Source organism: Dermacentor silvarum, chromosome 8 (genome assembly GCF_013339745.2).
Source record: "Dermacentor silvarum isolate Dsil-2018 chromosome 8, BIME_Dsil_1.4, whole genome shotgun sequence".
Lineage (NCBI taxonomy): Eukaryota > Metazoa > Arthropoda > Arachnida > Ixodida > Ixodidae > Dermacentor > Dermacentor silvarum.
The window spans coordinates 2,759,964-2,775,287 of record NC_051161.1 but is presented as its reverse complement, the minus strand read 5'-3'; the positions used below and the strand labels follow the sequence as shown (position 1 = coordinate 2,775,287).

Sequence of the window (15,324 nt, the reverse complement as noted above, 5' to 3'; positions counted from 1 at the left end):
CACAGCGTTCCACCGCGTTGCAATGCTGACAATGCGTTCCAGCAGACTCGCTCCGTGAATGCGTCTCTCTCTCTCGCTCTCATTTTCTTTATCTCTCTCCTGAGCATAGCGCGGAAAACCTCCTCGTCACCTCGCAGAGCATTGGCACGAGAGCGTGCGAACGCGTCAGCTGTGGACGAAGACAACGACGCTCGAACGCAATCATATGGTTCGCATAAATGCATGTTCTGCGAGCGTGGCTGTACAGCCAAAACAAAAATTCAGGAAACAAAAATTGAATCCGATGACGACACAGCGGCTGCTGTAGCTCCATTTCTTTCGGAGTATGAAGTATGTGTCAGGCACGCGATTGGTGTCTCTGGAGGATGTATGATATTTGTGAGGAAAACGAGGCAATGCAACGTGTTGGGACTGCGCACTGATAGGGAAGGGCGCCTTGTATGGTGTGATGTCAATATAGATAGTCATGTTTGGAGGTTTCTCTGCATGTATGCGCCAAGTAAGGCACGTGACCGGGAGGACTACTTTCTCTCGTTGACTCAGCACTTACGCAATGACCGTGTATTAGTTGTCTTAGGTGACTTTAATTGTGTGTGTAGTGGTCAGGATCGGTCGTCTACAAGGCAATGCCATGATACCAGCGTTGACGTTTTGAATGCCATGACATGTGACTACCAGCTTGTTGATGTAGAGGATCATGAAAAAGTCCCTTTTCGCTACACACATTTTCAAAGTACATCTCATGCAAGGCTTGATCGGATTTATGTATCTTTACCTATCTTCCCTAGACTATACGGCTACAGTGTGCACCCTGTGTTCTTCAGTGATCATTGTTTGGTGTCGGTTTGTTTTGGCAACCGGCAGTGTCAAAGTTCGCGAATGAACTGGGATTTATGGAAAATTAATAATCAGTTACTCTTGCATAAGCCTTTTCTCAAGCGCGTCCCGAAAATTCTTATTGGCGTTTCAAGTCGTAGTTCTTTATCTGTCTTTGCACAATGGGAGATATTCAAGCAAGAAGTTGAAATGATAGCCATTGAAGAAGCTTCCATATTGTCTTTTGTGAAAAAAGGAAAATATAAAGAGTTGTGCAAGTTGCTAGATAAGCTACACAAACTTGAATGCCTGCATCCTGGCAAGTAAATTGAGGACATTTACAATGTTAAGGCACAAATGCAGACAATGGACACTGAGAGATACAGAGGTGCACTAGTTCGAGCGCGTACTCATCGGTATTTGGAGCAACAGCATTGTAGTCGTTCGCTTGGTGATGAGTGTCGGCATGCTCTGTCGAAGCAAGTTCTCGAGATAGAGTATACCGGAGCGATTGGTAATGACCAGGATACAATAATGAAAGCGTTCATGGATCATTACGAGAATATCTTTCAGTCTCATTAAGTAATTAAGAGTGAAGCTGTAACGGAAAACTTTATTTCGTTGCTGCCACAGCTCAGTCTAGATACTCTAGAAGAATGCGATGACGTTGATAGAGACATAAGTATCAAGGAAGTGGAAGCAACCATTGCTTCGCTAACTAAAGGCAAAACTCCTGGGCCTGATGGCTTGAGTTCGGAATTTTATCAGTGTTACTGCTCTATATTGGCTCCTTTTCTGCTTAAAGTGTATGAAGAAGCTTACAGGATTGGATACCTACCTGCCACGCTCTATCAAGGGCACACAGTACTTATCCCAAAAAGCAGTGATGTAACAAAATTGCAGAAAGTTGAGGGATATCGCCCCATATCACTTTGCAACGTGGATTATAAAATATTTGCGAAGATATTAGCTAGTCGCCTTCAAGAAGTTATTCGATCATTGGTGGGAGACCATCAAACATGTGGCATTAGAGGAAGATTAATTCAGAGAAATATCCACGTTGCACGGTCTATGCTAGAGTGTGTGACAGAAAGTGCGGGTCAGGTTGCATTAGTTCAGGTTGATTTGGCAAAAACATTTGATAAAGTTAATCACTGCTTCTTGTTTAGTGATTAGAGCACATAAACACTGGATCTCTTCTTTTTAAAGGCATCTCCATGTGTTATGCTAATGGCACAACGAGGCTAATAGTCAATGGTTGTCTATCTGAATCTATCTACCGCAGGGCATCGGCAAGGCAAGGTTGTCCCTTGTCACCTCTATTATTCGCTCTGTACTTGGAATCGCTTTGTGCACGAATTGTGAAGGATCATACCTTTCACGGGTTCAGATTGTTATCCAATGAGGTCCGGGTACTTGCCTATGCAGACGGCATAGCCTTCTTCTGCACTGACAAGAAAAGTGTGGAGACTGCCCTTGCCATAACGCAGCAGTTTTGCTCAGCTTCTGGTGCAACTGTGAACTTTGAGAAGCGTTCCGGAGGTTCTGTCAATGGTGTACAATGCCAACTCACTTCGCAGGTATTCAGTGGAGGCAAGACTTTAGGTACTTAGGTGTACCCCTCTCTCAATATCGCCACAGTAATCCTCACTGGTCAGCAGAAGTTGCAGAAGTACAATGTAAGGTTAACAACTGGCAGGGGCGGCAGTTGTCCATATTTAGCCGAGCTGAAGCTTGCAATCTGCTTCTAGCAGCTCGACTTATGTATGTCCTGCAAGTATTACACTGCTCGCGACTAAGGTTGCAAGCTTCCATCGTGTGTTTGCTACCTATGTATGGAGCTCACGTGTTGAGGCCATGCGAGGTGATAACCTTTTTCTTCCTCTTGAGAGTGGTCGTCTTGGCCTAGTTCACCTTTTTGTTAGGAAACTTGTCTCCCGGTTATTCTTCTTTTGTGATGTAAACAGTCCTTTTCTAAGAGAGATGTTACAACTTCGATTAATGAATTACCTTCCAGAAATAGTTGTGTCGTCATCTGTCAGAGATGCACCACCTGCTCCTTGGGGCTTCTTGAAAGAGGTCGCTTTCTTAAAGCTCGCTTTAGCTTGGATTATATTTTCACTGCATCCCGTAAAGAAATTTCTGCTGCACTGATAGACACATTGTTTCCTGTTCTACATTATCGTGCGCCTTATTTGGAATGTTGCTACTTAGATGTACTTAAGCGTGTCCATCGAATGATCATTCCTCCAGGGATCAAAACTTTTTTCTTTAACTTACATTCGGCAACCCTTCCTGTCAAAACCTGGTTAGAAAAAAGGGGCTGTTTCATGCCGTGGTCTCCAAACTGCCGTTTGTGTCCACATGCTGAAACGATTGATCACTGTTTTGTCGATTGTGGGGATGCCATGTTCTTCTGGGACATTGTCCAATGAACACGTAAAAAGGTTTAGACATCACACCATACACAATTAGTTTCTTACCTTTTAAAGATCCGTGTGACCCACCATATGACATGTTCATAGTACTTGGTCTACATAGTCTTTGGCGCAGTAGAATCTGTGACAGGCACGCTGAACCACCGCGAAGCACTCGGTCGTTTTTTCGGGAATCTGCTGCCTACGTTCGTAGTGTGTACGCAGCTCAAGAAACAGCACCGGACTGGATGCCTTTATTGGACGCTTGCACATGCTTGCCTGAATTTTGAATATATGTACCTGTAGTGCCTTGTTTCTTGTGTTGCTGAAGAGTCTGCTCCCATGTAATAATAATAAAAAAAAGTGGCTGTACAGCCAATTGCCGCTAGCCACTAGGCTGTTAACGCCTCGCATTGATACAGCCTAGTGGTTACGACGCTCGCCATGGGACCACGCGTTCGAATCCCGCCTCGGTAAGACAGTTTACTTTCTTTTATTTTTGATAGTTTCTTGATTCATACGAACCACAAACCACAAATAACGGCTGGCCTAAAAAGCTTCGCTGTTAAAAATCCAATCTATCGCCACGACGCGAAAAAAGCACCCAGCAACGAAAAAAGCGCCCCACGACTTCTGCAACACCAGTCAGAACCTTGCCTAGACAGCACCTTGCTCTGCAAAGAATGCGGATGCGTGCTCTCCATCTGAGCGACACAACCATTATAACAAAGTGTGAATACCAGAGAACAAGCGAAATCTAGGAAACTTGAAAGGGTCTGAAGGCGGGCTCGTTGGTATGCATGTGTTCTTCCTTCTGTCCTTGCTTTTAGCGCTGTTTTGTAGCGTTAGCTACACTGGCCTAGCCAAGCCCGTTTCGCGCGGCACATCAAGAGCCGTGCTGCGCATGCGCAAGGATCAGTGATGTCACACGGCTTGCGCACCGGAGCCGGCACCTCTCGCGCACTCCGCCGCCGCCGCGCGCGACTCACCACCGCCGGTCTGCGCATTCCAGAGGAGTGACGTCGTAGCCGTGGTAGACGCACTGGCGCCGGCGCGCGCTCGCTGTGCAGTCGCCGTCTGCTGGAGCCGCTGCGCTTCTGACTGGCGTTTGCCAGTGTGGTATAGCCATGGAGAAGGAGAGCGCAAATGCTGCTCAACAGCGCAGAAGAACGGATCGAGAAGCTTGACTCATCGGATCCCGAAGTAGTTGCCTGGCAATTAGCGGTTGAGCGTAGGAGAAAACCAGGAAAGCTAAGAATAATCAGCTGAACCTTTGCTAACGCTACGTATATCCTGGCATAGCCGAGCTAAGCCACTGCAACTTTTTTTCACACCGTGAAATCTACTGGGAAGCATAAAGAGGTCCGATATTTAGATGGGTATACGTACGTATGTGCGGCTGGGCTGCTGCACTTGATATGGAATTGGAAAGATCGACGTAGTCGAGATTACCTTTGTGTTAATCTCTGCTTCCTGTGTATTACGTCCTGTTCGTCCTTGTCCATTGCGAGGCGCGCTGCTGGACCTCTTACCACTCTGCCATGAGCCTTTGAGGCAATTGTTGTTCCATTGCCGGCTTGCCACAAGAAACTGTGAAACAGCCAAATGTTTATGCCAACTAGAGTACGCTCTAATGCCAACATATAATTTTCTTCACTGTCAGGCAAAAAGGGGAAAAAAAAAAAAAAAAAATATGGTGCAGCCACCAGTGAGGATTGAACTCACGACCCCTGGTTTACAAGACCAGTGCTCTAACCACTGAGCTATGATGGCAACCGCGCGCCTGGCTAGATATACATGTTTATAAGCAAAGCAAGACTATTGTAAACATTTTATTACAACGGCATTTTTCTTTAAAGCACTTCTTTGTTCCGCTGGCAGGCCGTTTAACCTCTGTTTAACTAACCACCTTCCCTACCTCGATCGTCCGATCTAGCGCGCCGACACTTGTCACCAAAGGCTTTACAACACCTCCACCCTCTTCTCACTCCTGCCACCGTGGGCATCGTTCTGCTAGTTCTGATAAACACAAATGTAAACCAGGAGAATATGTCTTCTCGAAGGAAAGCCACAGCACCGAGACGGCTCGGCGAGCAAGCAGATAACGCTGCACAGTGCGGACAAAGCTTCGATGCACCGCCATGCCTTGCAAGCGGCAGTTTCATAATAGACGAATCTGGAGATAATGATTCTTGTTCACCAGCACCCGCGAAAAAGCGAAAAAGTGAGTTCTTCCTTGCTATGAAAAACCTTGATTGGCGGGCCAGCCTTTCAGAGCTTTCAGGACTGGAGTTCGAAAGCATTATTTTACTATGTTATACCACGCTTAGCTCTCATTCATCGCCGCAGTGTGCATAAACTTGTAACTAATCGCTTTTGTTACCATACAAGCTCCGAGCAACCAGTGAAAGGCAGGGAAGGAAATGGACACTGTTCAGAAAAAATTTTCCCCCTTTTGTTTGTCGAAGACTTCCCGCTGTACTAAAGAGGAACTGTTTTAACATTCAGGGCGCCCTGATCGACACCCGCACTGGAATCGGTTATTCATGCATCGATCTTCGATGTTCTATGTGGTTACCTCGCCGAATTCACTCCTTTATTATGCTTCTCCTCCCTTTGCACCCTTGTTTTCATGGATCCATTACCCTCAGTTGTTTTTAACACCAGCATACCCTTATTAAACTTTGTTCAACTTTTTTATCTATATCGGCGTGGTTTTATTTATGCTGCTTGGTGTGTGTTCAATACTCCGCAGTGGGTCATTGCTACGAAAAGGCTGCCACATCTCGAACTTGTTAAAAGTCACGCTCTGTTCCAGTCACTGCCTTTTTTTGCAGGTTGCATTAAAGATGAATCCAAAACATCTTGCTCAACTGTCCATCCTTTTAATTCAAGAACATAGCGTCCGAAAAATGTGGCACCCATTTTTACATATGTATGCCAAATGCTAGATGGAGGCACGTGTGACTCGTTGAGTTCAATGGAGTTGCATGGCAGCTTCAGTAAGGCAACAGCAAGAAAAAGCTGCAGATCCCACTCATATGTGGGAGTCAATGATAAATAGAGACCGGATGTTTGGGCACTAAAAATTGATGTTTTATGCATTTATAGCAAGCACTAAAGCTACCATATACAGCATATATAAGCGCCAGCTACTGTCTTTTAGGCATGTATAAGCTCAATTAATGAGAGCTTAAGCTGTTCATCTGAGGATAAATGATGATTTTCTGAGGAACACAGCCAACTAAACTGCATGTTTCGTGAAATTTATTTTATTTTCTCAATGAAATTGATTGAGGGAGGTAGCTTAAGTTACAAGACTTATCTGAAATTTAATGTGACTAGGCACCACAAGTTGGCAAAGCATTCGCAAACAAGCACCATTCCAAGATTTTTAGGTTTCATGTTGTGCCTTTTTTCACTAAGTATTCGTATGGACAAAAGGAATGCTAAACATCCACTGAAGTTAGTGACACAGACTTTTAGTTTGGAACATTCAATGATCCAGTGCCCTCTGGAATAGCTCAACGTTTACTGTTCAGAAACATTGGCAGTTTTTTCAATACTGAAAACCCGATTTTCTTGTTCCAGGCAGAGTGAAATTTTGAACTAACTCTGTCAGCAACAGGTTCGTTGGGAATGGTATTTGAACCTTTCTTGAACGTCCAAAATGAGCGACAGCTGTGCCCGGGCATTCAAGTTTCTAGATGATGTGGGGTAAAAACGCGAAGTGAGCACACAAGCATGCCAAGTCACTTTCAAGTGTATCATTGGGAAGAGCAGTTTGAGCCCTTCTTACAGCAATGCTCTAGTCTTCTGCAAAGCTGTTCACAACAGCCTTTATACCGGCAAAGTGTTTGTGGTAATAATTGGCTGCCTTCAGCCAATTTTGCCAGCGGGTTATAGCGTTATGAACAAGATGAGGCTAAGACAAAACACGCAAGGAGGCATTTTTTTCCCCTGAAAATACAATATAGGCATCAACATCTAAATAGGCATTATAGGCGCGGTAAAGGTGCCACTAAAATGTTTCTAGATCTACGGTTTGTGATTATAAGTTAAATAGACACGATAAGGACGTAAGGAAAAATGAAAATAGGCATTTCTCCTAAAGTTCTGGTCTCTAGTGATATGTGAAGCGTTTTTTGATATCTTCACTCTCAATGCATGCTCTGATCTCCTTTTCTTGCTCCCTACTCAGCTACTTCTGCTGGTGGCTGTTAATGCGTTAGCATTATTGCTCTCCTTGTCTGTTGGGCCCAGTGGCACACACAGCCATTTTGGGTCACGAATGCTACACATGGCCCAAGTGGTCGTACAAGACAACAGCACCTACAGAGTGGGTGGTAGAGGCCAAGAGTATTGCTGTCATATCTGAATCCAGTGGCGCACCGACGGGGGGGGATTCGGGGGTTGGAACCCCCTCCTGAGGCCAACTTAACCCCCCCTTTTGTTTAACCCCTTTTCTTTCCTTACGCATTTGAGTACTGCAACTAAGATGTAAGACGCGCAATCGTCTGCACACTCGCAAAAAGCGCATTTTATTGACAATTTCCCGTGAAGAAATCGAAATTAGTGCTGTTTAGATGGTATTGGCAAACTGTCAACCCCCCCCTGGCAGAGATCCTGGGTGCGCTACTGTCTGAATCTATGGTCTTCTGGAATGTGTGGTATAAGTGGAGTACTCGTGACAAGTAGTAAAAAGTTTGAGGGAGATTGACTTCACTGAATATCCTTATTTCAGTCTGTCTCTGTCAAGCTTTTTGAATTCCAATACAAAATGTGAACGAGGATAGAACTCAAATCAGGTTGAGCTGTAGTTGCAGTTGAAGGCTGGGTGATTTGTTACGTTACTGGGACGATGAAGGAAATTAGACTTGCTGAATGACAAGACAAGTTACACAGCGTGAGTGCTGTGTGCTACAGTACACCTATTCTGCATTGATCATGCTGATGATCCCTTTCCTTGTGACTCAAGCTTGACTGAAAGTGACTGGTGATGGGGCTCCAGCCTGCACCCAAATATGTAGCACTTCCTAAGGCTTCTGTGATTTTCTTTTCAGGCAGGAGCAAAAAACTTCTCTTAGATCAAGAACTAGAGAGCCTTCTGGAAGGGTGTGATTATGCATTGCAAGTGGAGCGTCAAGATGAACACAGAAATTCCATCATGTTTTGTCTGGGGCAAGTGCAGTTAACTGCACGTCCTGTCTCTGATGGTAGGAGACTGGAAGATACCTTGAAAAGTAGCTACAGGTTTTTTATTGGGTGCAACACTGAGCAGACTGATTGCTGTGTGGTTTACAACTGCACTGACCAGGTATGGTGTGCATGCATTCACTTCTCTCAGGGTTGGCTCATGTCTTGTGCATGGTGGTTATTTACCATTAAAGCGTTCTGAAGTTGTGTGCTCATGCAAAAATGTGTGTGGGATTTTGCACACATTTAGCTAGGGATACCTGCAGTTATTTTAGTAAAGATGTGTACTTGTCTTTCTGGGGGTTTTCCTTTGCAAACTTGGCTCTGTGGCATGTTATATCAAGATGCTCTCCCATAGCACATGGAGCAAACAGTACACTAGACTGCACTGCTGAGACTACAAAAAGTGCCTGTAGTCCATGAGTTTTATACGATGAAGTCTATGGAAGGAGCCCATAACTAATTCTGCTCTGCGTAGTGACATTGTGGGTCCCTTGATTGCCTTTTTCTTTGCTCTTCTGCGCGTTGAGTGCTACTGTGTTGCTCACTTGCTGTGTATTTTATCCTTTCAGTGGCTGTGCTTCAATGCAACTTTGCCCATTGATGAGGATGTGCGGCTCATCCTCTCGCACCGAAAATCTGTCCTTCTTGTGGTGGCAAATGTGGTGGACTCTTGCATTGTGTTGGATGTGCTGCTTTCACCAACAAATGTGTATCGCCTTAGCCATGCCAGTGACTCGCCACGGAACTCTGTGAATTGGGAAATGCAGGCTCTTGTTCACTATTTCTTCGGCATCAGTCACACTTCAAGTATGTCAAGCTGTTCCTTGTATGGTGTTTGCTGTGTATGGTGGTTGCCATGTGTTGAAGAGTTTGGTGCTGCATGTCGAGCCATGCTTGGTACCTGTGATGTGTGCTTATTTGCTCCAATTGACAGTCGAGAGTGCTTGATTGCAAATTTAAATTCATGTCTACAGTGGTATAATTGCTTGATTTATGCTCTAGCACCTGGCACTGGTGTTATGTAATTTTTTAAGCTGCCTGCTACCCCCACACCCAGAGAAAAGGAATATGAAGGAATACGAAAAGGAATATGTCCAAACCGTTTGATTCCCGTTGCGCTGAATCCCGGGAGGAAATTTCTTCCCTTGCACCACACCTTGGTTATATAGCAACCAGTGTTGGCTGCATGTGCCAGTGTATGGCCTAACGCAGTATCTTTTGTCACACAAAATGCAGGGGCCCCATCTGCCATAAGACACTCACCAAACTAGATGTATACCAGCCCATGCAAATAACGCATCACAGACAGTGGAGCTGTGTAAGGGAGCTCTAGTGCCAATCGGAAGTATACTAGGGGTCAGGCTTGCCACTGTTCTAAAAGACTGAGCAAGCACTTACACAGCAAGCATTAGTATTCAGTGCAGTCTCCTCGATATGCCCGAGTCTTTTCTTTTTCTAATGCTTCGCTACATCTGAGCTCAGCACTTGTATAGTCTCTGCCCGTGTACTTAGATTTAGGTGCACGTTAAAGAACCCCAGGTGGCTCAAATTTCCGGAGTCCCCCACTACGGCGTGCCTCATAATCAGATCGTGGTTTTGGCACGTAAAACCCCATAATTTAATTTTTAATTTTTTAGTCTCTGCTATATAGCCATCATGTGATCTGGTATTCTGCACATGGCTGCTTTGGGTCTCCGACGCAGGCTGCATTGCTGGCTCTTCCTTGACATATTATACCGATCTCGCTGGCATCGCCTTTCACAGTTGTTGCTGCATGAGAGCCATTGTGGAACTCCCCTTAGCAGCTTTGCTGTAAAAATTTTCCCTAGATATGTTCATGCTGGTTGACACAGGTCAAACAGTGAATAGCAGTTGTAAGCTTGGGACATTTGTTGTTGGTACCTTTGCAACTTTGAGACACGTCCTTCCATGCACTGTCCTGGGGGAAGGCTTGAGAACATGCAGTGTGTCCTCTCACCACACACCGACAGGAGAAGAAACCAAAGCAGTTTTGTGGAAGTCTGCTAAGTGGATGAAAATTCACCAAAGGGAAACATGCACTCGAGTTGTAGCACAAAGCTACAAACTCTGCTTTTAATATGTTGGCATTACAAGTGTCAAAGGGAAAACAAAAGTGTATGTGTGTTAATTGTGGGAAGCCAGTCACGTGGTAGAGGTATGTTTGTGTAGAAGAATAATAACTTTATTGATAATCCGGCGAGTTATTCTGGGATTTGGGCAAATACCCCTGTATATAGTCATATCATAACATATTCATAACATAGTCTTATCATATCTTATGACTAATAAAAATCGGGCCCTTCAGTTTCCATTCTTCTTTCCTTTCCTGCTTTTTCAAGGGTGAGGAGAACACTGGCTTGTCCGTGGCTCTTCGCAGCCAGCCATGTGTTGTGAGCTATCCATGTGTTAGTTGCCCATCTAGAAAAAAATATGTTGATTTTATTGATTAATTTTTTTCTCTTAAACACTTTATTTGGAGCCACATGTCCTTTCCACATGTTTTTTCCCTTTCCGACGCTTTGGAAACGAACCTCTTCTATTGGGGGGTCCTGCTCACTCTGATAAAGGCCGGGCGACTAGCTGAAATGTTAAAATAGTAGTGTTTTGATGCGAAGCCATCAGATGGCTCACTTGAGTGAGAAAGCCAGCAGCATCTGTAGCAGTGAAACAGCACCTAAATTCCCATTGGCTGCCATGCCACGTCACGAGTGCACCTCGACGGAGCAGAGTGGGCGAATCGGAACACCTGTTGCTGCGATAGCGCACCAGATGTTGTGTAAGGGGAGAGGGTATCGGAGGAGATACGGTGCCGCGACGGGTGGTCGTCGGTGAAGCAGGCACGAGACGCATGTGGTCTTGTTCTCTCCCACTGGGCTTAGCTGTGGTGCGTGCCTGCCGGTGCTGGGGGCCGCTGCTGCTCTCTCGTCGTGCAGAAAGTCAGTGGCATGTGGTGGACGATATTGGTCATCTCTCACCAATATCGTCCAGATGCTAATGAGAAACTGTACAAAATACCCCGCACAAATCTAATTGCAAAACTCGATAACATTACTCGCAGCTCAAAACTCCAAGGACCGGTCAGCGGTGTTCAATTGGACATTATTGCATTCACAACTTATAAGAAGTGCTTAGGTGTCCTCAGATTTTTCGTTGTTGTTAAATGTGGGAATATTTCTTTCATGATTATTTCTTTGAGTTCAGCGAATGCTACTTTTTCGACTGACGGGGGTCTGCTCAAGACTACCCTAAGTTGCGCTCCTCGAGGAGACAGGACCTGTGTTGAGGGAGCTTCTGAACAGCACTTTTGAACGGGGTGAACATGGTTTAAATCATGGATCCAGGACCTGAAAGAGGTGCAATGTAATGCTGACGCATTTCTCTCGCATTTACTGCTAAATTGCCACTGAATTTTTTGGAGAAGCATATATAATGACTCCAGTGTGTGGTATTGAAGGTGACAACCCTGTTACAGAATTGAGTTTTACCTGAAGAAAATACAACTGCATATGCACATAAAATGTAACTAGCCTTTTGTTGATTTAATATGAGTGTGGATGGTAGTCTGAGAAGTAATAGAACAGACATTTGAAATAGCAGAAATAGGAATGGCCTGTAACACTATTATTTAGGGCTTTGCAAAATTTGTCTGTGAAGGATCAATACATAGACATGCCTTTGTGAGGTACCATAGAGAGCGGTGTAAGTCAGAGAACGAACGGGGATAGCCGATATTCTATTTGACATTAAGCGGAAGAAATGGAGCTGGGCAGGCCACGTAATGCGTAGGATGGATAAGTTACAGAATGGATACCAAGAGAAGGGAAGCGCAGTCGAGGACGGCAGAAAACTAGGTGGGGCGATGAAGTTAGGAAATTTGCAGGCACAAGTTGGAATACGCTAGCGCAAGACAGTGGACATAAATATAGGATTATGATAGTTTTGATGGCCACAATATGGTTGCCAATACTTAAGTAAGAGTCAGCCATAGAACCCCATTTTTTGTCACTAAGAAATCTATAATTATCCAACTTTAAGTGAATATAAAGAATTTCTTGTCCTCTTTTTAAGCATAATTCATTTTTATGTATCCTCTTTTTTGTATGGCAAAGAACGTTATTGCATTTCCTGCGCAGGTTTTTTCACAAGCTAACCTTTTGCAACAGCCATTGTGGTACATCTTTCTGGGGTTTTACGTGCCAAAACCAGTTCTGATTATGAGGCACGCCGTAGTGGAGGGCTCTGGATTAATTTTGACCACCTGGGCTTCTTTAACGTGCACTACAACGCAAGCACACGGGCGTTTTTGCATTTCGCCTCCATCGAAATCTGGCCACCGGGGCCGGGATTCGATCCCGCGGCCTCGTGGTCAGCAGCGCAACGCCTTAGCTGACTGACCCACCCCGGCAAGTGCCATTGTGGTACAGCTTATGTTGCTTGTTACAGTGTAGACAGCTTATAACGTAAGTCGCCGGAGTCGCGAATATCTGCACTATAAGCGGTACCGCACTATAACCAAAACAAAGATTTTCAAGCCCTGCACGTATGCAAAGCATGTAGACCAAGCATGTAGACAGGCTTTGTACCATCGCGCGCACATCGCGATTACGTTTTCGCCCGTGAGCTGGCGTAAGCATAATCGCGATGTAGCCGGTGCTCTTCAAGCTCACCAGCTTTGCACCGAGTCAAAGCGTAACGGTTTGCCGCGACTGCTGCGGAAAAAACCATTACCGCTATCGACACGATTATGAACGGTGACATTGCGGTGCTGAAGGCATGCGCCCGACGCACGCACCGAGTCTGGACGAATTAACTACCATTTGCTGCAACAACTGCAGTCGAAACCGCGGTCGCTATCTATGCGATCATCGATGGCGACGATGCAGTTTTTTAGGCACGCGGCCGACGCGCGTACCGAGTAAAAACGAATATACTGTTCGCCGCAACCACTGTGGAGAAAACTGCGGCCGCTATCGACGCGACCGTGGATGACTACGCAGTTACGAAAGCCCGCGGGCAACGCGGCGTTATGCGCGGCAGTAAACGCGAGAATACATGCTTTAAAGACTCAAATAGGCTCGAAGCGTTCCGGCATCCGGTGTTGCTGTCATTCACGTACGATTTCGAGTGATGGCTGTGGCGATGCGGACTCCGCCGCTTCGTTTCGGTCGGATGCTAGTGCCGTTCTTGCTCTTCTGCGTCGCACATTTGCGGCGCTCCTTGCTCACCGAGCTCCGAAACTAGTCCGAATTAACCGATGTGGGGCCAAATAAGCCCGAACTAACGAGAGTTTGATTGCATTGAATAATGCATACACCGGCCGGGACTAGAGGACGAGTCCGAATTAACTTATTTTCTGAATTAACGAGAGTCGACTTAACGAGGTTTTACTGTAGCTCCAAACTCAATTTGCGGAACACTGCTTAAATTGACCGCGTCGCTGGCATGATATATCTGCACTTCGCGACACGCATCGCGATGGGTGCATAGAAACTGAAGCCGCGTTCAGTGCAAAACGCATTGCTGATAAGCAGCCGAGCAAAAGGTTTCTCCGTCGCCTTGACAACCTACGCGCGCATTTTTTTCCCGTTCGTTTGCTCCGCGGCTCGTGCTCTTCCTCCGCATCACCCTCGTTGATCTCCTCTCCCATCGGTGGGTGGTGGTGAAAAGCATTTATTGAGCTATATATACAGAGAGGTGCTGGGGGAGAAGCCTCTAGTGGGTCGCGCCCCTTGCAATACTGGGCGGAGTCCCTCATTCCGGGACCCCGTTGGTCTTGACCGCTGCCCAGGTCCGCCGAACTAGAGCTTGTTGAGCCGATAGTTCCTGGCAGCCGAGCAGGGCCGCCTCCCAGTCCTCTCGGGTAGGGGAAGGGGTGATGGTGGGGAGAGTAGGATTTTTCCGGCATGCCCAAACCATGTGGAAGGGGTCGGCCACCTCCCCACAGAATGAGCAGCGGCCGTCAAAAGAAGGATCAAAGTGCTTGAGAACCGACGGGCACAGCAGGGTGTTTGTAAAGAGCCTAAGGAGAGTTCGTTCGCCAGCTTTACCCAGTCCCTTCATAGGAACCGGGTAATGCCGGTGTTCGGCACGATAGTGCTCAGTGATGTCTTTAAAAGAAAGAAGAGGGCTGTGATCTGGGTCAAGGTCCTCCCAAGTGATGCCTGATGCCCGGTAAGTGAGTGCGCGGGTTGCATCGTTATTTGGCATGCCTTGGTGGCCGGGGACCCATATGATTGAGCGATGAGTTGGATCACAGTCGCGAATACTGCGGCGAAGAATTTTGTCAGCGAGAGGAGTGATCCATCCGAATTGAAAGTTACGACAGGCTCCGCGGGAGTCTGTGAGAATGAATTTACAGTCGGGTTGGGAGGCTGCGAGGGCGATCGCCACCTCCTCCGCGTGCGTTGAGCTGGGTGCTTTGAACGAGAGGCCGTCCACTTGTCTTTCCTCGTGTATGATAGCAGCCGTCTACCATCCCCCCCTGGAGTGGTTGGGGCCTGCAATATCGACGTAAAAGACATGTTTCTTAGCGCCATAGGGGCGGTGCAGGGCATCCACCCGCGCCTGGCGCTGGCCATTATGGTCCTCCTTGTTGATCTTAGTTGGAAGGGGTCGAACGTAGAGGGCGCGTCTCCACAGTTCGGGCACTTGAAAACTTTTCATTGTATGGTAGTCATGTTTAATATGTAACCGGTCCAAGAGGTGGCGACCGGACATGGTCTGGGCGAGACGCGTATATTGGTTAACGAGATGCGCCTCGCGAAGTTCCCGATAGGTGTTCACAACCCCCAACGCGAGAAGACGCGCGTTGAAAGTGGAGATCGGGAGGTCGAGGGCTCTCTTGAGCATTTTGCGGAGTACAACCTCCAAG

General features: G+C 46.4%; 1 protein-coding gene and 1 non-coding gene across 4 annotated transcripts in view; one reads left to right on the top strand and one right to left on the bottom strand.

Annotated features, from left to right (window-relative positions):
* Window positions 1-4,933: 4,933 nt before the first annotated feature.
* Window positions 4,934-5,006, bottom strand: Trnat-ugu (transfer RNA threonine (anticodon UGU)). The gene has a single exon. It is a non-coding gene; the product is annotated as a tRNA-Thr (tRNA).
* Window positions 5,007-5,108: 102 nt separating this feature from the next.
* Window positions 5,109-15,324, top strand: part of LOC119460522 (E3 ubiquitin-protein ligase SHPRH) — a 245,675-nt gene continuing 235,459 nt past the window's right edge. Inside the window, exons 1-3 of one of the 3 annotated variants that reach the window (XM_037721440.2) lie at window positions 5,109-5,457; window positions 8,297-8,550; window positions 9,002-9,239. In XM_037721440.2, coding sequence (XP_037577368.1) covers window positions 5,283-5,457; window positions 8,297-8,550; window positions 9,002-9,239 — 667 coding nt within the window. In that variant the 5' untranslated portion in view covers window positions 5,109-5,282. The remainder of the gene's footprint in view (window positions 5,458-8,296; window positions 8,551-9,001; window positions 9,240-15,324) is intronic. The other 2 variants (XM_037721439.2, XM_049655121.1) reach the window with 2 other exon arrangements.